This window comes from Hyperolius riggenbachi, chromosome 3, assembly GCF_040937935.1.
Source record: "Hyperolius riggenbachi isolate aHypRig1 chromosome 3, aHypRig1.pri, whole genome shotgun sequence".
NCBI classification, from domain to species: domain Eukaryota; kingdom Metazoa; phylum Chordata; class Amphibia; order Anura; family Hyperoliidae; genus Hyperolius; species Hyperolius riggenbachi.
The window spans coordinates 197061481-197084934 of record NC_090648.1 but is presented as its reverse complement, the minus strand read 5'-3'; the positions used below and the strand labels follow the sequence as shown (position 1 = coordinate 197084934).

At 44.9% G+C, this 23454-nt stretch overlaps 1 protein-coding gene across 1 annotated transcript in view; it reads left to right on the top strand.

Annotated features, from left to right (window-relative positions):
* ADAM10 (ADAM metallopeptidase domain 10) overlaps window positions 1–23454 on the top strand; it is a 259945-nt gene that overhangs the window by 115077 nt on the left and 121414 nt on the right. The window contains exon 2 of the mRNA XM_068275520.1: window positions 2482–2632. Coding sequence (XP_068131621.1) covers window positions 2482–2632 — 151 coding nt within the window. The remainder of the gene's footprint in view (window positions 1–2481; window positions 2633–23454) is intronic.

The following is a 23454-nucleotide window of genomic DNA, read 5'->3' as shown; positions in this document are numbered from 1 at the left end:
TAATTGTTCTTGATTGTATTCTCTACATCCTCTATAGTAAAACCCTACTGTCCCTGTGTCCCATGTCCCTGTGTGTGTCCCACATGCACACTGCAGACATTGAGGGAGAGTGACGCGCGGCGAGTAATGGCGGGCGTGCGCGTCGTGGCGGAAATGTGTGTGTGCGGACCTAGCCCGTTTTTAATTGGGCTTAGGTCCACTAGTACTGTATGTTTAAATTGTACTGTAAGTGCTTTCATAGTTTCATTTAGATTGTAAATGATTATAGCATCTTCCACAAACTGTGTCAACAAAAAAGCTGTCCAAAAACCCACCGTGATCTCTCTCTCTCAGGCCTGTACATTGGTTGCAAAGGACTTTGCCTAGACTTCCTCTATCCTGAGATCTCAGGAGGGCTGGAAGGGGCACCCTGAGCCTGCAGGGACTTTTTGTTTAAATTTTAAAATCAAGAATCAATTCTTTATTTTTATCTGGTAAACAAGTAATAAGTATTCGAATCAGTCATTCAAAATGTTAAAATCACTATTACTTTTCTTGTTGATAAATGATCATTCCCCAGTTTACCTGACTCTTATTTGGTACACACAAAATTTGGTACACAAAAAGCAAGTTGCAGGACATGCTGGGTTGTCCTTTTTTGCTTTTCTACTTCCCCTCAGACTTAACTAATGCTGATTGGTTAAAGCCTCTTTCCCTCCTTTTTTCTCCTCCCACACCTCTGTTCCTCTCTGGCCAATATTTCTCATGCTGAGACAATGCACTTTCTATAGTGAAGGGTGGGCAAATCAGGCAGAGGAGAGTAAGGTAGGAAATGACATCAGGATTGGCTTCAAAATAGCCACAGTTATAATGGGACGTGCGAAGGATTTTTTTATTTTTTTTTTTACTGTAGAAAAATCACTAACATTACGTGGACAGTGAAATACATATGTTATGTAAGTAGAGCAAGTATTTATCTAGAGAGAGTATGGCTGACAGCTCCTCTTTAAGAAGATATCCTTGCTTGTCTATGGCTATATAGAATGCTTGAGATAGCCTGCCAATGGTCCATGAACAATATTTGTAAGCTACATGTGACAATTCTCATCCAAATTGGTAACTTATGATCAATTTGGGAACAGTTTATGAGAAATCATAATACAGACCAGCTGCTTGTTTTTCAAGGAGCACCTTCTTTTTCTATGGAGGGAAGAGGATATGAGAGATGTCCTACTGTGAGGAAACAGTCATGTCAGCCAAGGATTTTACAGCTTTATACAGAGGTGGCCACTGGTGTTTGGGTACCTATTATGCATTGAACATATCCTTGCAAAACAACCATGAACAATTGTTTGTTGACCAATATTCTCTAAGGTGAACCCCTTTTTTAAGTTCTAATAGACATTCCTTATAATTCCTAAGGATGGTTCACATGGGCGTCCCACAGCATCTCATTCAAATGCTTTTCTGCTAACAAGCAGAGAAGTGTTTCCCAGGGTGCGTCTTTTTTTGACCCTCCCACAGGGGGACACTGAGTTGCTGCACTTGATTGGATCACCTCAGTGCAGACTGGACAAATCTGGATTGAAATGCTGTGTCTGAACAGACAGTACCATGGTTTACCATAAATTTGTGCATTCAAATGGACGGCGCTTAACCAACGAGCGATGTAGCCCTTGCTTGACATAGTGGCACACGTGTGAACCAGCCCTGAAGTGCAACGTTTGTATTAGATTGTGAGCTTCAATGTGCGACGATTATGACATATTTTGTTTTGGATCACACAAGAATCACTTTCCGAGGCAAAACAAATATACCAAAACGTAGCCAAAATAGCCCTGCCCTTGCTTCCATGCTGTTAATCTGTGTGGTGGCATGTACAGAGCATATCCTGCGAGTGAATACAGTGGCCTTTGTTGGGCTAAATTTGCCTTTCTTATATTTGTCTTGCTTTGGGGAAGGTAGCTTGGATGCTCCTGAAATGCTAATAAAAATTATCAAAAATGTATTTGTTCATATTTAAACTGAGTGCTTACTGGAACCTACCAGTAATACTTGTGGATATGCTGTATTGCAGCTCCACCCACTGACCAGTTGAAAGCACACATCCCATGTGATGTGCAGCGTCCTACACTTGCCTATTACAAAATATATGTCCACAATGCATAGGACATCGAAACAATATGTCTCCAGATATGTGACTCTGCAGGAGGGTGCTGTTTGAGATGTAAGGAATTATAGATAACGTAAGCCTGCAGTGGCTCTTTGGGTCAAAAATGTTCCCATTTCTTTCCAATTTTCCTGTGACTAGAAGTTCTGAATGGTTTGGTAATCTTCACAAGAATTCCATTTTTAAACAGCTCCTTGATTACTTACTGGACAGTCTTCTTCATAACCTGAATTTAATTATGCCATGCGGCAGAGCATGTTAAAATTGGTAGTATGACTGCATCGTATACATAGTATATGTTTACTCAAATTCTGCTTTGCATTATTTTTCAGGTCAGTATGGGAACCCGTTGAATAAATACATTAGGCATTACGAAGGATTAACTTATGACACAGACTCCTTAAACCAAAAACACCATCGTGCCAAGAGAGCGGTATCTCATGAGGATCAGTTTGTGCACTTGGACTTTCATGCACATGGCAGGTAAATAATAATGTTTCAACCTATGGCTCCTGGGCCAACATGTGAGTGTTTGCTGCTGTGCATGACTCCTTGGGAGAAAAAGATTCCTAGATTTGACCTTTTTCTTCTCCCCATCCTTCTCCTCCTCCTCCGCTAAATTGGTCAGCCATTCACTTTTTCACACACAGTGCGGTGAACAGTATTTTCCTTAGTTGGCTTCTGTTCCTTCATCAAAACACTTTTTCATTATTGAGATGCAGGGATGTGATGATAAATTGGTTGTTAGTTTATTTTATCTGCAGCTGTTGTATACCCAGTAGTTTTCTTCATTTTTCCCCCTTGCTTAGCTCAAACAACTCTTGAGATAGATCTGGAAGAAATGTGTTCTTTTACATTTATGTATAAAGAGTGTGAGGATTACAGCAACCGCTTACCTATAAATCCCCTGTGTTTACACATGTATGTGTTGGAGTGCAGAAATAAGAGATTGCTGTGAAGGTACTGAAATCTTTCTTGTTTAAAAGTGGTTTTATTTTGTGGGAGGTAAAGTGAAATGCTCCATATAAGAAAAATCTTACTGGACCAGAGTTCTGGCTGTATGAGCTGTGGCCTCATTAGCTGAATGTGAGCCACATTCCATGCTGTATGTTTATAACCACTTGCTTTTTAGGGCATTGACACACCAGCAATTGCAAACACTAAACGTTTGCAGTTTATTAAACCTTTTCAAAGCGATTTCTGGTGCAATTTGATGGATTTATCTTTTCCTGCATTCCTGCAGTCATAATTGCTCCAAAAATGTTACAAGTAGCACATTTGCAATTTCATACAAATTGCAAGCACTAGAGTGGAATCGCCCTCATAGGGTCCCACTGTTCTAGCACTTTGCCAATTGCCACCGATCAGCAAGTGCACAGGGAGCTTGTGTTTTAACACTACACACTGCACAGTGGTATGGTGCGCACACACTTGGAAAAAAAGAATCTGTTCCTGCAAAAGATCAGTTCCTGCAAAATGGATTCATAACAGACATTCATCTGCATATCAGACAATCATCTGCAGATCTGAAGATCCATCTTGGTGGATCTGATCTACAGATGAATGTCTGTTAAACAAGGTGTGTATGAGGATCTGCAGATATCATAGACTATGAATGCAATTTGCAGGAACAGATCTATTGCAGATACTGATCTGTTGAATGTGTACAGCATCTTTGTGTGCAGCACCTTGCAAAGATTTTTTATCAGCTCCATAGAATAGACTGTGTAGAGTATGGCTCTCATACTACATGGAAGGGGGTAAAATTGGTCTAAGATCTTTCATTAATCTTTCAAGTGTGTATGCACCATTAGGCTCCTAGGACTTGTCTTAATTGAGAAGCATTTGTAAGCCACTTCAGCCCACAGGCCATTTTACCCTTACCGCCAAGAGCCGGTTTCACCTGTCAGCATTCCTCCCATTCCTTTGGCCATAACTTTATCACGGTTTCTCACATATGAATAATTTATATCTTGTTTTTTTTCGCCACAAATCAGGCTTTTTGGTTGATGCTTTTTTTCAATAATTTTTCTATGTGTTTTATAGGGATAAACAACAAACATGGATAAATACACTTTCTCCAATTCCATCCCCTACAGTTTTAAAATAAGTAATGCTACTATAAAGCCCACCTATTTTATTTGCCCTTTTTTTATTTTTTATGTTTTACTTTTGATTATTATGAATGAACAAGGCCCCTAACAGGGTCATGTCTGTTCATTTACAGGCACTTCAACTGGTTCGGGGAACACCCCTTCACCAATCGCTGCTATTTATTCCCAATGTGAATGAGTAGCGGGCGTGCATCCGCCGCAGCTACGCTGGATGCACATACGCATCCAGATACAATAGTCGTCCAAATAGGATTGTGGTTAAATTGTCACAAACTTTAAGTACATAGGAAGATGTTTCTGTGATAGACAGGCTAACACTATAAGGTGGAGGTTGCCACTGTTACCTTTTCATGGTAACTGTCCCTTGGCATTATAACCGGTTCAATTTCCCTATGAGAATTCTGAAACCCTGATAATTCTGGAATTAGTATTTTTTTCGGCCTTCCCTTAAGTGTGTTCCCTAGGCTTTTTGTTGGGTGCTCCATCTGGCTAATTTTGGTGAGTACCCAGCTGTTATTGGCCTGCCTCCTCCTATGCTGTAAGCAGAGTTGCGCAGAGAACTGCCAGCCCTGCATTCCTCCATCCGTCGGCTGTTAAAAAAAAATAAAAAAAAATTCTGGTGAGAAACACTGCTTAATATGACCTGTTTAATGACTTGGGCATTAATATGACCTATTCAACGACTAAGGAGTTCATTAGAGCCTGCTAAACTCTATCAGAACGTTGTGTGGCAGGCTGAAGCCAGCAATATTGGGGAGCGTGACAATACTAAGTGAGTCCATTCCAGTGCCTCACCCATTCTTCTATGTTTTATTAGGTGAGGGTTGTTACAACTTGTTAGCAGTGACTGTAGCATTTCTAGACTCCTATGTGCAAGATAAGAAAAGTCTTATCTTTACTGTAACCTATCACACCTGTTCTTACATAGCCAGTATCCACAAAGACTGATGGGAATTACATATGACATTTATGACGTGCTACATCACTGGAGATTAAACGGGGCAGAGCTAAGCAGTCTTTTGCAAAGTGCATTAACTACTTTATGAAAGTATTTAGTACTTCATTATCAATGTAGAAAGTACAGGTATATTGCTCAGAAATGATCACTGGGTAAAAAGTATAGCTGCTAGTACATAATAATTTACTTTTGTGGTGTATACGGAGGTAGTGAGGGTCGCAAGTAATTAGCGGTTACAGTTTTGTTTGTTTGTTTTTTTAGAAGGGATTAGTCAAAAGATGTATTTTGACATGTAGAAAATTGCCTGCTCACACTGCTCAATAAACGTTACAAATCAATTTTTCACTATTGGCAGCTTTGTAGTGTGAGAAGACCATTTTGGCTCCACAGTAGTCCAACCCAGCCAACCCGATTTCCCCCCCCCCTTTTTTTTTTTCTTCTGCATTCTTCCATTTACGTATAATGGTCAATAAAATTAAAGGAAGCCAAGCAGCATTTTTTACCCCTAGGCATCTCAATAGCACATTGAAAATGCATGCTACCAATGTGGCTTATTAATTAAAAAAAAATTCCCCATCTTATACATTTAAGAGTTCAGTACAGGCTTAATTTTTCTTACTTCTGCTGGTCGGCTGGGACTTCAGAAATTGCAGGCAGATGAGGACTATTGTAATTTACAATAGATTGGTAAGTACCTCCCTAGGGGCACTTTTTTTTAGTCTCTCTTTAAGATATTCTATCTGAAGCATTGAGTCTGCCAGGGATTTTGAACTTTGTTAGGTATTTGCTGCCGAGATCCTTTTAATAGGTTCACAGGCCCGTAATCACAGTTACAAAGTAGGATAGAAGTTTTTCTGTACTTGGTGTGATGAGCAAGATTCCATGGGCCACAACACTTGGTCAGCCACCATATTCCATGGGCTACTACTCATCTGCAAATTCCATTGGAAACATGCATTCAGCCTTTAATGGGAATTTTTTACTGCCAAGGATAAAAAAGTAGCGTGGTTCCACCCCTACAAATTATCTTCAATATTCAACAGGTACACACAAAACGGGGTTTTCTTTCTGAACCAAAATTCTCTTTTATTCTCCAAGTTTTTTCTTCAAGAAGTTGGTGATAAGTGTAGATACAACATCAGACCATCACTTCACATAAAATGCCGGACACGTGTTTCGCAGCCATAAGCCGCTTCCTCAGAGGCACATCATAAACAACACATCTGTCAAGAAAATACATAAATATGTACATACCATTAAAGAACCATGCGCAGATCAGGACCTTCTGGCCACAATATAGTATAATCAAAAAACTTTTTTCTTACCCCCCGTTCCAAGACGTAAAAGCCACCAACAATCTATAGTAAAATAATAAGTATGTATGGCATTGGTCAATAGGCCACCATAGGTCAAAAATGGGTTAAATCAAGCCATCAAGCCATATATTGCTGTGAGGTAACTAGAGAGTCCATGTGTATGTGTAAAGTGGATGGACTCTCTAGTTACCTCACAGCAATATATGGCTTGATGGCTTGATTTAACCCATTTTTGACCTATGGTGGCCTATTGACCAATGCCATACATACTTATTATTTTACTATAGATTGTTGGTGGCTTTTATGTCTTGGAACGGGGGTAAGAAAAAAGACTTTAATGGGAATTGCCGTAAAGTTTGCCATTGCAAAAATTTCTATGCCAAAATGACTGGTAGATCAAGAGAGGCTTTAACTTTCTTTTTACAATAAAGAGCCGGTTAACTGGAAGTCAAACATCCAGCAGTTCCGCCGGCATGCTTGACGGGTTACAATGGGGGCGTTCCTTCTTATCAATGCAGAGTTGTGCGCAGCAGAAGCCACTCACGAGTCCTCAGAGTGCCGTTCCTCCTCACTCCTGTAACTCCCGGCCGCTTTATGCCATCCTGGTATGGCTTCCTGGCAGGTCACCTGACCCGCATTGGATCACATGACGCATTGGAGTCCTATACGGAGGACACGGGAAAGCCGTTGGGAGCTACAGGGCTGAAGCAGAGTGGCTCCTGGAGGATTCGTAAGTGATTGGCGCTGTGTGCACCACTCTGTCATTTGGGGGATGAGGGGAAGGTAATTTAATTTTAATGCTGGTTGCTTGACTTCTCAAGCAACTGCACAAATAGTGGTTCGCACGACAGCCAGGGAGCTCAGTCTCTCGCACTGGCTGGGGCCCCCAAACCACCATGGGATACCTAGAGGGAAGTGCGGGCAAGCCCTGGACCTCTCACCTCCAGGGAACTCAACCCCCACTGCCTCTAAACTGAATGCTAACTGCAACAAACACAATTGCTAACTCCCAGCTAGAGCAATTTCCTGCCTTTATCTGGTCAGCAGACGCCAGTCAGCCAATCAGGTGTACTGTCATACACCCTTTGCCTGCTGTACCAAATCTAGCAGGAATTGCATTCTCAAGCAGCTGGCATGAACATATAGCGGTATCAGGGCAGCAGGGTGGTGTAGTGGTTAGAGCTTTCGCCTTGCAGCGCTGGATCCCCGGTTCGAATCCCAGCCAGGTCAACAAGGAGTTTGTATGTTCTCCCCGTGTCTGTGTGGGTTTCCTCCGGGCACTCTAGTTTCCTCCCACATCCCCAAAACATACAGATAAGTTAATTGGCTTTCCCCCTAAATTTGCCCGAGACTATACTTGCACTACACAATACAAACATATACATATGACTGTGGTAGTGACTAGATTGGGAGTCCCCTCTGAGAGACAGTGACAAGACAGTATACTCTGTACAGTGCTGCGTAATATGTGGGCACTTGGTCTTCTCCACAGAATTTTTGTTCTCCTGCTGAGTGGCATGAAAAAGTAGCCAGGTGGAGTGTGATAAGAGAATGCAGGGGCGGTGCTTCTCTGCTTTACAGCATAGGAGGAAGTGAACTGATGACAGTAAGGTGCTCACAAAAAGTAGCCGGGTGCAGCACCTGGCTAAAAGAACCTGGGGAGAACACTGGCGCTATATAAATACTTAAATAAATCAGGCAATCTCCGCCTGTGCTGGGTAAATGAGACTCTACTGTACAATGGTTTTGTCATTTGCAAAGAGGAAATGGCTCTGTCTTTTGAGAAATCGCTTAATAGATAACCATACACTTTCTAACAAATTAATAATCCAGATCACAGTGTGATATTAATGTGCAGAGAGACAGAGGAGGCCCAGAATTTTAACCAGCAGCTGTGCATACTGCTGAAATAGTAAATATGGCACCTTCTGTGAGTTCATAAATCTCCTAATGGGAACATTTACTACTCATTGTAGACTACGTAGGAGTTAAGTATGACTTGTGTGTTTATTTTGACTTACTTTTCATTTCATGTTTAATTTAAACAGTTAACATAAAAACACACTGAAGTGCATTAAATGTGCAAGTGCATGTTTAGTCTGTATGGTAATGAGTAACCACTTTCCTAAATGCTTTCAGTTACTCTTTAAACGCCTAAATGCATGAGCATGGCTGTGTGTGTGTGTTATATATAGGGTGCTCTGTTACTGTATGGGAGTATAATCAAGCTGCATCTTTCCACTCAAGTAGTGAGAGTGCCAAAAATATAATTGGCAGTTTGTTTTTGATTGACTGACTCCCAAACTATACTCCACTTCATGGCTGGGATTCCCTGTGACTACATGCTCTATGGTTATTGCTCATTAGGTTTACTGTACACTCCTCGGCTTGTGCCCGCCTGTAGCAGTATCTTTTGAGACACGTGGACTTGGGTGCTGGTAGCAGCCGGGATTTATCTGCTGTTACTTGACATGCTTCCATGCACTTGCACTTTCCTTTTATATACAGATAGCACAAACAAAGACCTTTGTACAGCTTTGTAGCCTCTCAGGGGATAAGCACAAGCTTGCTGTTAGCATAAGCGTGCCCAGAATGATATAAAATGGAATTGAAATGGATAATTAGAGCAAATCAAAATCAGGGGCTCATCTTATAATAGTGGTTTGTACTCTTCTGTAAGTGCAGTATAATCTGGTACTTGGTCGCTATGCTGATAGTAAACTATCTACGATACATGATGATTCTTGTTTGAAGAATCTTTCTGTCATGTTCCTTTCCTTCTCTCTTGTGAATTGCAGGTTTAACATGTGTTTCGTTTTGTGTAGGTAGGTACTGTCAAGAGCTGCACAAGTATGCAGTGAGTGGTGAGTCATTGCTTAATATAAGCAGTGGCAGGAATATACCAGTTCGCAGACAGAATCTGTGATGTGAGCATGTTGTGTTATTGATCTGTGCCTCAGTTTTATATCCCTGGAATCACAGAAGTCTGCACACCACACAATCCACCAGTGCACTGCAGCTTCCATTTCAGACACAGGATCACCTTTAAAGGGAACCTAAACTGAGAGGGATATGGATTTTTCTTTTTAAACAATACAAGTTGCCTGGCAGCCCTGCTGATCTCTTTAGCCACAGTAGAGGCTGAATCTCACACCTGAAACAAGCATGCAGGTAATCCAGTCTGACTTCAGTCAGAGCACCTAATCTGCATGCCTGTTCAGGGGCTGTGGCTAAAAGCATTAGAGACTCAGGATCAGCAGGAGAGTCAGGGTCCTTTTACACTTAATCAGTTGCTCTCAGTTAAAACGGAAAGAAAACTGATTTTCAAAGTAAGTCCCATGTTTTCCTATGGCACCTTTCACATTTACGCGTTTTAACTGAAATCCTTTTCCCAATGTACTGCTATTGAAAAAACTCGTACCAACGTGCACGAACGCGTACTAATGCACACTAACGCATACTAATGCACACTAACGCATACCAACTGATTAAGTGTAAAAGGGGCCTCAGGTAACTGAAAAATCTATATCCTTCTCAGTTTAGGTTCCCTTTAAGACCCACAATAGAAGCCATAGCTTGCACCAGGATTTTTTCAGTGTAACTGATTTTTTTATTTTATATCCACACAAAACTAACCATAAATATACAGTCCACTGATTTGAATGACAAAGCACTCTTGATCAGGTCATATTCATTGTGCACTATGATTTTTTATGGGTTAAAAATCTAGGTTTGAAGATGTACCTGTCTCATTGGCATCTTATGCTGCAGGTTCTGCTTCCATACAGAGTAATGATGACCTATTAAACCTTCCACCTATTAAGAATGTTTGACACAGCCACACATTGTTTTATGGCCTTTAATTGATTATCAGCAAGTTGCACAGTAAAGGTGCGTACACACGCATGACCGCACCCAACGACGGGTCCGTCGGCACCTCCCGCCAGGCGGGTTTTCAGCAGACTGTAGTGCGCATGTACGCACTGTCGGCGGACTGATAAGGCTGTTCCTGAACGAGCCGCCCGGCCTGTTCTCACTTGAGCCATTAGCGGGCATTTTACAGCTAATCGCTGGCGACTTAAAAAGCGCTAGCACAATGTTAACTAAATGACAGTGAACTCACTGCCGTGATTGCCAGGGATTAGTTGTGATAGACAAATGCGCTACATGCAGCATTTTATTGCGATTATAGGGTAATCGTAATTACAACGCTAAAAAGCACTAATCATGATCGCTCAAAAATTGTGAGCGTGTACAGTGATTTTTATGCGTTGATTGCGTAAAAATCACCAGTGTAAAACGCTAGCACTAATCGCTAGCGGTTTGCGTTTGCAAGTGTGAATGGGCCCTTATTGCACTGCTGCTCACATGTAGGTTATTAGTTTGACTGAGTGAGCCACCATAATTTATCTTTCAGTTAACAATTACTGTAAACACATACCAGTGCTTTAGCTATGTATTTTTTTTCTTTTTGTATTGCAGTCAGGTAAGAATTTCTGGTATTGATACGTCAAATTGCACTACTCTGCAGCCATGGCAACAGTACCTATTTTGAAGTACAGACAGTCCAACACGGAAAAGAAAGAATGCTGGTCCGTACACTATTGAAGTCAATCAGAGGTTTATTCACCCATAGACCATTTAGCAGAAAATCATTTCAGGCCCACGCAGGGTCCACTTTATCAATGCACTATTGAATTCAACAGAGTACAGACCAGCATGCCCCCGACCCCCCCCCCCCCCCCCCCCCATATATAGGGTGAAGGCTAACACTTGGTCCAGCACCTGGAGGGAAGGTGTGCTGATCAGGACTTCTGTATACTATCCAACACTAAAGGAGGCCCTACACTTGTAGCTTGCCAAAAAAAAAAATAGATCCTTACTGCCTTTTAAAGATTTGGCATTGTTGCTCTTTGAACAAGCTTGGGGGCACTCCTGTACACACAGGGGTGTAGCTATAGGGGTTGCAACCGCATCGGGGCTCTTGGGCCAGAGGGGCCCCGAAGGTCCCTCCCTCAACTACAGTATTAGCTCTCTATTGGTCCTGTGCTCATAATCACTTCTATAGATACTTTGAATAGTGGTAATCATTAACAAGCTGTTCCCCATCCCCTTCTTGCACCTCTGACACTGTGCGGGGCCCATAGCTCCTTAGCTACACCACTGTGTACACATGATGTATTAGGGCTCTTTTACACTACATGCTAGGGCTGCACGGTTTTTCGGTTCAAAACCGAAACCGCGGTTCGTGGCAAGACGATCTGCTGATCGTCAGTGCCTTCAGTTTTTCGGTCCGCTGTCTGTAATACTTTGCTTCTGGCCCGCTGTGCGCGGATTGGCCAGAAGCGGTGAATATGTATGAGTGTTATTGAGCGGGGGGGGGGCGGATCCACTCGAGCAAGCGGCCGGGCACATACAGCATTACTAATCACTGGCTAGCGCTGGAATGACGGCAGCGGTAGCCTACCACTGCCGCCATTCCATCGCTAGCCAGTGATTGGTAATGCTGTATATGCCCGGCCGCTTGCTCGAGTGGATCCGCCCCCCCGCTCATTAACACTCATACATATTCACCGCTTCTGGCCAATCCGCGCACAGCGGGGCCAGAATCAAGGTATTACAGACAGCGAACCGGGTAGTGCGGACCGGATTGGCCAGAAGCAGTGAATATGTATGAGTGTTAATGAGCGGGCGGCGGATCCACTCGAGCGAACGGCCGGGCACATTCAGCAGCATTACCAATCACTGGCTAGCGATGGAATGACGGCAGTGGTAGGCGGAGCTGTACAGAGCAACCAGCTCCGCCTACCGCTGCCGTCATTCCATCGCTAGCCAGTGATTGGTAATGCTGTATGTGCCCGGCCGCTTGCTCGAGTGGATCCGCCCCCCCCCCCCCCCACCCGCTCATTAACACTCATACATATTCACTGCTTCTGACCAATCCGCGCACAGCGGGGCCAGAAGCAAAGTATTACAGTCAGCGGACCGGGCAGTGCGCCCCCCCAGCATTTGAAAAAAAATCGGGGAAAAATCGAAATTGCAATTTCTGAGAGAAAAATCGCAATTTCGATTTTCCCTAAAATCGTGCAGCCCTACTACATGCGATTACGATTTTTGATGCAATTAATAAAAAAAATACTGCATGCTGCAATTTTTTTGCATTTTTCTTTGTTGCTAGCATCTAGTGAAAATCTGAATCGCAAATCTGAATCGGTATGGCATTTTGCAATGTAATAGAAGCCTCATTGAGGGTCGTGCACACTCTACATGGAGTTCAGCCGAGTTGGCCATTTATGGAACTGAACACTAAATTCTTTAAAAAACGCTCTCTTACAGTATAAGGGCTCGGCCACACTATAAGCACTTTTCTGAGCGCTTATGTTCGATTAACGCTTTTTAAAAATCACTCCCATTCATTCTCATAAAAATCGTGGTAAAAATCGCTACAATCTTGCGATTGTGTACGTGTAATATCGCAGTGATTTTTACCGTGATTTTAATGAAAGTGAATGGGAACGATTTTTAAAAAGCACTCAAAGCGCTAATCACAAACGCTCAAAAAGATGTTTATAGTTTGGCTGAGCCCTAATACAGTTTATTGCACTTAAAAACAGAACAATGTTGCCCTCACATTATAGTCTGATATAGTGAAAGAGAATGTCTGTCATTGTTCCAGACTCCAACCCACTAATTTCTAGTAGTAGTACTTCAGATTTTCTTTTTATTTCCTGCCAGCATTTGACTCATCAGGGTTCCTGCAAAAGGATCATTAGTGTTTGTGAACAGGGTGTGTGTGTGCCGGTGACTGGCAGTGTGCACGAGTTGTGCAACTGATAAGGGGTGGATGTGACATCACCGGACTGCAGGCAGTTATCTTTTGCCTATGATTTCTTGAAGGTAATCCTTATCTATGGACAGTATTCATTTTACTATCTAGTGGCACACTTTTCCACACGGTGCGTTCGCGCACTCGATTTCCCGCTCGATTCCCGTCGATTCCTTTATTTCCAACATGTCCGATTTGGATTTCGATGGATCGTTAGGTCGATTTGGCATACTTTGCATGCGAATCGACCTAACGATCCATCGAAATCCAAATCGGACATGTTGGAAATAAATGAATCGACGGGAATCGAGCAGGAAATCGAGTGCGCGAACGCACCGTGTGGATCTAGGGATTGGATTTACCTGCATTGTTCAATACTTGTAATGTGTATAGCCAAACCAAATGCTGTTTTTGCATGATCCCTGTAATGCTGACAGGTGTCAGTGGATTATGGGCTATGTGTGTTTCATGGTAAAGGGTATAATGCTGTAGTGTAGGGAAAGAAGGGAGTGTTGCCTTGGAACTGTGCACTGTACAGTATCTTGTTGTATTCACTGGCTTTGTACAGGTCTCCAGTGTATTACAGCTGAAGAGCACATTATCTGTGTGCTGGAATTTCACCTGTATATGTAGCCCCAGGGAGAAGAGTCTGAAGCTTCCTCTTTCATAGACTGACTTTGGCAAGGAGTCTAAAGCTTATTATAGGGAGGTGTTGCCTTACCTTTCCCACTGAACTAACGTCTGCTTAGTTGTCATACACACTCAGAATCATTTTTTGGTTGTAAATGTAGTAACGGATGTTGGACCAGCTTGTCAGAAATCATCTCTTCTCTGGTAAAATGCTTTGTTTGTATTTCAGCAGCCACAAGGGCTGCTTTGTTTTGGTGTTCCAGTGTCGGCCTTGAACATCTCTCTGTTAAGCGCATTGTGCCTTTGTTACGTGAATAACTGTTTTCTGCTGCTGTCTGCTAGGGACAGTGGATGAATAGTATTGTCACTGTGATTCTTCGTTTGGATACAAAGGAAAACTTGTGTGGTATTTTGAACCTGTTATGACAAATAAGTCAACGGTTTTAAACACCTAATGCTAGGTACACACGATACAATTTTCTGACAGATTTACTGTCAGATCGACTATTTCCAACTTGTCCAATCAATCCATAGAAGTGGATGAAAAATTGATCGGAAATCAGATTGGACATGTTGGAAATAGTCGATCTGACAGTAAGTCTGTCAGAAAATTGCATCGTGTGTACCGAGCACAACTCTTCATTGCAGCATTTCTTTGCAAATTTGCTAAAGGAAGGTTTCCTGTTTTGTGTTCTCAGACAAAACCACTCATTATGAAATACAATTGTAGCTGCATATCTACTGATCTACTGTCAATACACAGTTCATTGTATAGCCTTCTAGTTATAAGATTTTCACCTTAACGTATAGTTTGGAAGTTTGTAAATCTCACTATGGGCACAAACTGTGTGATATTTGTATTCTTGCGCCAAGTTTTTTCTCTTTTTTTTTTTTTTTTTTTTACTTTGGATTGTTGCTTAAGTTGGGTTGGTATTCCTCTGGGTGTGGAGCCCCATGCTTGTATTCTGCACATTTTTAATGTGAATACCAGCTGAGGAGGAGGAGGGGGAATGTTTTTTTTTTGTTGTTTTTTTAAATCGTGAAAAAAAGTGTTGTCTGCACTTAATCATAAATGCATGGTATTTAAACGTATGTGCATCTCCTTAAGTTATCACCCTAGAAAATACATTGCATCAACGAAGATGCATGTAGCAGTGCATTTGCATTTCACACTCTGCTGTTAAGGTGTGTACACACGCACTACTGTAATGAATGACTGGTCCGTTAGACCCTCCCACTGGGCGGGCGTTCTACCGATAGTAGTACATGTGTGCAGTCTGTCAGGCAGACTGATAAGGCTGTTAGACTGTACACATGCACTACTGTTGGGAGAACGTGTAGTACGTGTGTACGCACCTTAACAAACAGATGTGAACTGTCTCATAGCACTGAAATAGAAACGCAGTACATTGTTCTTCATTTATGTTGTGTGTTAAAATGCAATGCAAAGTGCATAGTGTGAATCGTCTGAACAGATATCTGAGGTACAGTGCCACCTAGTGGTATACATTTGTGATAGTCAATTTTCAAAATAGGGTTATAGGTCAGAATTTACCATTTTTCTGGAGCCACCTAGATATGGGATCACCTTAGTTAGCTCTATGACAAGTACAGCAATCCAGGATTACGGTAATAATGAAGTCATCTTAGTAGTGTATTAAACCAGGTGACACTGGCCAGTTACATTCATATATATCTGAAGTGAAAATAAATTGATATGATTTGTATGTGTAGTACAGATAGGAAATAAAACATTATTAGCACAGATATGAGTAATATTTCCAGTACAGGAAGAGTTAAACTTCAGTTATGTATGCAAAAGAGCTTCTGTGAGCTCTGCGACTTAGTCGTGGACAGCACTGTCTTTTGACGCTCTTATCTCAACTTCCCAGTGTTAAGGTAATTGCAAGTGCTTTTGTCAATACAATTATTTGTCTCGTGATATATTTTTATTGTAATGGTTGGCATACATCCAAAATGTGTGTATTTAAATATACTACTGCTTGGCACCATGCTTTGAGTTTATAAAAGGGTTCAGCCTTAGAAATGATGCTAAAAACAGCCCATAGCATAATGCTCCGCTCGTGCTTGTGTGGGAAGAACAGGATGCTGGCCAAAATAACCAGTTACCTGTTACTGTATATATCAGGAGAAAGTGCTTTGCTTCCCTCTTTCCTGAATGGAAAGTGGCCTACTTGTTTTATAGCCTCCATACAAGACTCTGTTACAGTGCAACTTAAAACAAATATATCAATAAATATTTAAGTTACACACAGATAATTAATGCATAGATTTATTTGACAAGCTGAGACTATAAGGTTGGGCTCAATTAATGAACATGGCAGCAGCAGACTTTTAACATTGAGACTGTATTCACAGTGGTGCGTTGCATAAAGCACCGTAGCCTCCCTGGCGGTATGGACGAGCTGAGTTCATCCAGCAAAAACTTGCAAAAAACGTTAATGACGAGCTGAGCTCGTCCATGCCGACAGGGAGATTTCCTGTTTCTCTGCCCCGCCGGCTGCATTTTTTTCTCATCAGAGGGATTCCCCAGGATGGCTGGATGCCTGACTGCACGCTGTGGGTAGCAATCTGTGCTACCCACAGCGTGCAGAACAAGCATCCAGCCACCCTAGGGAATCCCTGGGCAGCCAGCGGGGCAGAGAATGTGCGGGGGATCCCCCTTGTATGTGGAGGCTGTGCTGGCGGGGGATCCCCCTCTGTGCGGGCGGGGGGAACCCCTTTAAATGGTGGCTGTTGCGGGCAGGGGATCCCCCTCTGTGCGGGCGGGGGGATCCCCCTTCTATTGTGGCTGTTGCGGGCGGGGGATCCCCCTCTGTGCGGGTGGGGGGATCCCCCTTCTATTGTGGCTGTTGCGGGCGGCCTATCCCCCTCCTCCCCCTCCCTCCCGATGTCCCCCCTCCCGATCCCCTTCCCAACCCCCCCTCTCTAAGCCCATTGAGTAAATAGATTTACTCACCGAGGGCTTTCTCCAGCGACGGCAGCAGCATTTCCTCCTCCATATCCGAAGTCCCGGTCTCTGTACAGTTACATTACGAGGCTTGGTGACGTCACCAAGTCTCGTAATGTAACTGTACAGAGACCGGGACTTCGGAGATGGAGGAGGAAGTGCTGCTGCCGTCGCTGGAGAAAGCCCTCGGTGAGTATATCTATTTACTCAATGGGCTTAGAGAGGGGGGGGGGGAGGAGATCGGGATAGGGGACATCGGGAGGGAGGAGGGGGATAGGCCGCCCGCAACAGCCACAATAGAAGGGGGATCCCCCCACTCGCACAGAGGGGATCCCCCGCCCGGAACAGCCACAATAGAAGGGGGATCCCCCCGCCCGCACAGAGGGGGATCCCCTGCCCGCAACAGCCACCATATAAAGGGGTTCCCCCCCGCCCGCACAGAGGGGGATCCCCCGCCAGCACAGCCTCCACATACAAGGGGGATCCCCCGCACATTCTCTGCCCCGCTGGCTGCCCAGGGATTCCCTAGGGTGGCTGGATGCTTGTTCTGCACGCTGTGGGTAGCACAGATCGCTACCCACAGCGTGCTGGGGGGGGGGGGGGGAGGATCGGGAGGGGGACATCTGGCTACCTATAAATCTGGCTAAACACCTGGCTCACTATATACCTGGCTAAACATCTGGCTCACTATATACCTGGCTAAACATCTGGCTCGCTATATACCTGGCTAACTATACTTGGCTAACTATACCTGGCTGCACATCTGGCTAACTATACCTGGCTGCACATCTGGCTAACTATACCTGGCTGCACATCTTCTACCTATACATCTGGGTCTTATACTCACCATTGGCATGCTGATCCCTCGTCGCGTACCTCTGATAGCTTCCCCCAGTGTCTTCTTCCATGTCCCTTGGCGGATTTTGCTTCTACCTCAGCGATCACATGTCCCCCGTTGATCGGCGTTGATGACACCAGGGTCACACAGCGTCATCAACATCTTGCAGAAAACCTTTTTTTTTTTTAAATTGAATTCAATACAATAATCTGTATTAAATGTAATATTAAAAAAAAAATTGGTTGCAAAAAAAAATGGTTGCAAATTATTGGAAATTAATTGAAACACTTTTTGCACGGACATCCTGGGGAAACTGAACGCCAGGGTGGTTAAAATGTGTGTGAACTGCAGTGGAAACTGGACATAGACTTTAACCTCCCTGGCGGTTTGTTTATTTTGCCAGGGAGGCTGCGGGAGGGTTTTTTTTAAATTAAAACTGAACTGAAAGTTGGCTGCATGAAAGCCCACTAGAGGGCGCTCCGGAAGCGTACTTTCGATCGCCTCCGGCAATCGAAAGTAACAAGATAGGCCGCAATGAGCGGCCTATCTTGTTTCGCTTTCCTCGTCGCCATGGCGACGAGCGGAGTGACGTCATGGACGTCAGTCGACGTCCTGACGTCAGAGCCGCCCGATCCAGCCCCTAGCGCCGGCCGGAACTGTTTGTTCCGGCTGCGCTGGGCTCGGGCGGCTGGGGGGACCCTCTTTCGCCGCTGCACGCGGCGGATCGCCGCGGAGCGGCGGCGATCGGGCAGCACACGCGGCTGGCAAAGTGCCGGCTGCGTGTGCTGCTTTTTTCAGAATGAAAATCGGCCCAGCAGGGCCTGAGCGGCGACCTCCGGCGGCATACCCCGAGCTCAGCTCGGGATTACCGCCAAGGAGGTTAATACAGAGCCTGCATGCAGCGAGTTAGAACCGTGTTCTCCCCAGAAATTTTTGTCCAGCCGGGTGGCATGAAAAAGTAGCTGGGTGGGGCAAGATAAGAGAATACAGGACTGGTGCTTCTCTGCACAATGCTGCTTACAGCAGAGCATTTAGTGAGCCAAAACTAGCTTGGTGGAGCACTTGGCTAAAAGGGCCTGGGGAGGACACTGTAGAATAACTTGATCCGTTGCAATGCAAAGATGTTAGCAAGCCCATAACATTGTATGGACAGTGAGCTGACATGCAGCATTAATTTGCAAAACAGCTGATTAAGCTTGAACTAGTCCTGTTATATCTACAAGTAAACACATTCACTCCAGTGTCTTTACCAACAAATATCCAAGCTCCTTGATTTGTACCTGAAGAAATGGCATTTACAGTGAACCTGTAGCAAGAGATAAATGGGGCTGTCATGTTTATTTCCATTTAAACAATGCCATATTTGTCTTGTTGCGCTGCTGATCTTCTTCTTCCTCCAATCCATGAAGAATCAGACCCAGGACAAGTATACAGATCAAGTGCTGTAACTAAAATTTGACCACGCAAACCACAAGCTTGTATCAGGTATGCGATTCTGACCCTACTGAGGACTGGAAGATCAATGGAACAGCGGGCAACTTGTATAAACAAATATGGCAGTCTCCATATTCCTCTCAGTACAAGTTCACTATTACAATGGTGGGAGCAGTAAGGCGACTGTCTTAAAGAGGAACTTCAGCATAAACAAACATACTGTCATTAAGTTACATTAGTTATGTTAATTAAAATAGATAGGTAATATAATCTCTTACCCACCCTGTTTTAAAAGAACAGGCAAATGTTTGATTTCATGATGGCAGCCATCTTTTTGGTTGAAATGAGGTGACAGGGAGCATGAGATACAGTTCCAACTGTCCTGTGTCCTGATCACCTCTCCCAGTTGCTAGGCAAAGTGAATAACAACATAGGAAATCCCATCATGCTCTGCACAGCTTCAGGGAAAAAAAGCCTGGGCTTTTTTTCTTTGATGGGTGGAGCTTAGCTAAAAATGATGCTTTGGTAAGAAGAATAAAGTTCTGATGGTGTGAAACTGTTAACCACTTGCCGACCGCCCACTGCGCAGAGGCGGCTGGCAAGTGGATCCCGCAAGGACCGCCGTATGCACAGAGGCGGCGGTCCTTGTACGGGCATGGGCGGAGCGATCACGTCATCCGTGCCGCGATCCTCCGCCGGGGATCGATAGCCGACAATTTAGCCTCCAGCTCACCGGCCAATTAGCAGCGCCGGCGAGCGGAGGAATATAGATTTCCGCCTATCAACACGTATAAGGCGCTTTGTTAGGTAAACAAAGTGCCTTATACAGGCTTCCTCCTCGCCTCGTGGTCTCATTGTTCCAGAGACCACCAGCGAGGAGGAAGCCTTTGTAAGTACACACTACACATTGCTTTTTTTTTTTTTGCCCACAGTCCCCCTGATCTCCCACCCCAGCCTTCAGACCCCTCCCTGATCACCCCAGCAGACCCCTGCCAGCACCCTTGCACCCCACTAAACCCCCACCTGCCACTAACTATCGACGCTATCCCTTAGTTTAGGTCCCTAACTGCCTCCTAATCACCCCTGATTCCCCCCCCCCCTACCTTTAGATCACCCCCAGACCCCATCCTCCTAGACTACCCCCCTGTATACTGTATACAGCTAGCTTACCCCCTGATCCCCCGTCTATCACCTGTCCATCACCCCTCAGCACCCCCACCCATCAGAGCAGACCCTAACTGCCCTGCAGGGGCAACCGATCACCTGCCCAGACCCTCGATTGCCCTCAGACCCCCCTCCTGATTACATCCCCTGCGCATTGTTTACATCTGTCCTCCCCAGCAATCACTAACTGATCTTCGATCAGTAACCCCGTGTCTGCCTCTCATCAGATCAGGACTCAGTCTGCCCCGTGCGGGCTCCTGGTCAACCCCCCACCCCCTCAAATCGCCCTCAGACACCCCCCCCCCCCAATCACCGTCCGAGTGCGTTGTATTTGACTGTGCTGTGATTGTATTCGATTGTGCTGCGATTGTATTCGATTGTGCTGCAATTGTATTTGATTGTCCCGTGATCTGCTTCGATTGTCCCGTGATCTGCTTCGATTGTCCCATGATTGTTTGATTGCCTCTGAGACCCCACTTCCCGCCACCCCAAACCCCCCCACACACACACACACACACCACCTCCAACCACCACCTTCCGAGTGCATCAGATTTGCTTGTGCTGTGATTGGATTCGGTTGTGCTGTAATTGTATTTGATTGTCCCGTGATCGGCTTTGATTGTCCCGTGATTGTTTGATTGCCTCTGAGACCGTAGTACCCATCTACTCCCAGAGGTGCTGGCACATCCAGATTGGCAATCCCCTGATTCCGCTGCACCCGTAGTGCCCCCTTTCACTGCCCAGTCTGGAGTCCAGGTGGCGACAGCTCATCTAGGAACGGACCTAGACTTTTTGCAGCTGTTCATCACCCAGGTTCTCTTGGACTTAATTGTGGTTGAGACCAACCGTAAAGCCACACAATTCATCACCGAGCACCCAGAGAGCAGCTATGCCCAGCCTTTCCGGTGGAAACCAGTCCAAGTTTCCGACATTAAAATCTTTTTGGCCCTTATCCTTCACTTGGGACTAATGAAACAGAATGTATTGCGGTCGTATTGGTCTACGAACCCAGTACATCATGTTCCCTTGTACCCTGCTGCCATGTCCAGGACACGATTTGAGTCCATCCTGCGCTTCCTGCACTTCAATGACGACAAAACCTGTCATGAAAAGGGCCACCCTGCTTATGACCGGCTCCACAAAATTCGGCCCCTCATAGACCACCTGTCATCAACATTTGCAGATGCTTATACCCCTGAACAGAACATCTGCGTAGACGAGTCCCTCTTACGCTTTACCGGGCGCCTTGGCATCAAACAGTACATCCCAAGCAAGCGCGCCCGGTATTGGGTGAAACTGTATAAGCTCTGTGAAAGGGCCACAGGCTATACATCTCGTTTTAGGGTCTATGAGGGAAGAGACTCAAAATTGGAGCCGGTCGGATGCCCTGACTACCTGGGGAGCAGTGGAAAGGTTGTGTGGGACTTGGTGTCACCCTTGTTCCAGAAGGGGTACCATCTTTATGTGGACAACTATTACACAAGTGTGGCCCTCTATCAGCACTTAAAGTTAGAATGAATCCGATGCTGTGGCACTGTGTGGCCTAGTCGCCAGGGCTTCCCCAAACGGCTCGTTACCACCAGACTTGAACGGGGGCAGAGCGCCGCCTTGCGTACTGACGACCTGCTCGCGGTGAAATGGAGGGACAAGAGGGACGTTTACTTTCTGTCCACCATTCACACAGACACGACAGTCCAAATTCAACGGGCAACTGAGGTCATTGAAAAGCCCCTTGTCGTCCACGAATATAATGTCAACATGGGAGAGGTGGACTTCAATGACCAGAGGTTAGCGCCCTATTTAATTTCTCGGAAAACAAGACGCTGGCATAAGAAAGTGACTTTTTATCTGATTCAATAGGCAGTTTACAACAGCTTTGTTCTCTACAGTAAGGGTGGGAGAACTGGATCTTTCCTTCAATTTCAGGAACAGATCGTTCTGGACCTCCTGTATCCAGGGGGTGCCAGGCCCCCCCCCCCCCCCCCCCAGATGCAACTAGCCGACTGCATTGAAGGCATTACGTCTATCAGCTTCCGAGTACCCCAGGTCCACGCATCCGAAGAAAACGTTGTTGTGTCTGCAGCAGTGCTAGAAGAAGGACTGACACAGTTTTTTATTGTCCCAAATGTCCTGACCAGCCTGGCCTATGCATAGGGGAGTGTTTTGAGAGGTACCACGAGCAGGTACACTATTAGAACCTAGGGAACTCCAGACATAGGAGTAGGCACACACTCAGTGGTATTTCGCACATTGTCCCGGGGGAGGAGAGGTAAGCTTGAAAACCAAACAAACAGGTAAGCATAAAAGTCGGAAGAAGGATCGGTTTCCATGCTTGATATTGCTGATCTGTGCTGGGTTGGCGATATAAGACGGCATGTTTGAATTTCCCTTGGGTGTGGACACCCCCGGTTTATATGTGATTTACTTTGGGCCTATGATGATACTTTAATGCCACACAGAGTCATCTCTATTGGCAGGCATATTGCTGTATACTACAGGCATAATGCTGTATACTAAAGTTCTGAGGCCCAGTCACATAAGTTGGTGGCTCACCCTGAATGCAGGGTGGCACGGTGTGTCTCTCTCCTGAGGTTATCACTGCCATCGATGTGGAGGAAGATCTGCCATTGATGTGGAGCAAGGTATGTTTGCCGTTCATTTTTCCTTTCAGCCCAGAGTGCATAACCCGTACACCCAATATAAGGAGTATAGCAGAAACTAATAATACTGGCCATACATGTAATGATTGCAGAGACCCTAAAATGCCAGGACAGACTCCACAAATGGCCCCATTTTGGAAATAGGACACCCTAACTTATTCTGTGAGGTGCATGGTGAGCAAGCGGCGGTCACCTGATTACAAACACTTCCTCCTTCCGGGTTGAAGGAGGAAGTGTTTGTAATCACGTGACGCGCGTGGAGCTCATCGTGGGAGGCGCTGAGGGACGACCGAAGAAGACATCAGAGAGGTAAGCTTGACCCCCCCGCCCAGCCCGCACAGCATTACTGGGAGATATCCGGATAGCAAAAATCCGGATATCTCCCGAAGCCGAA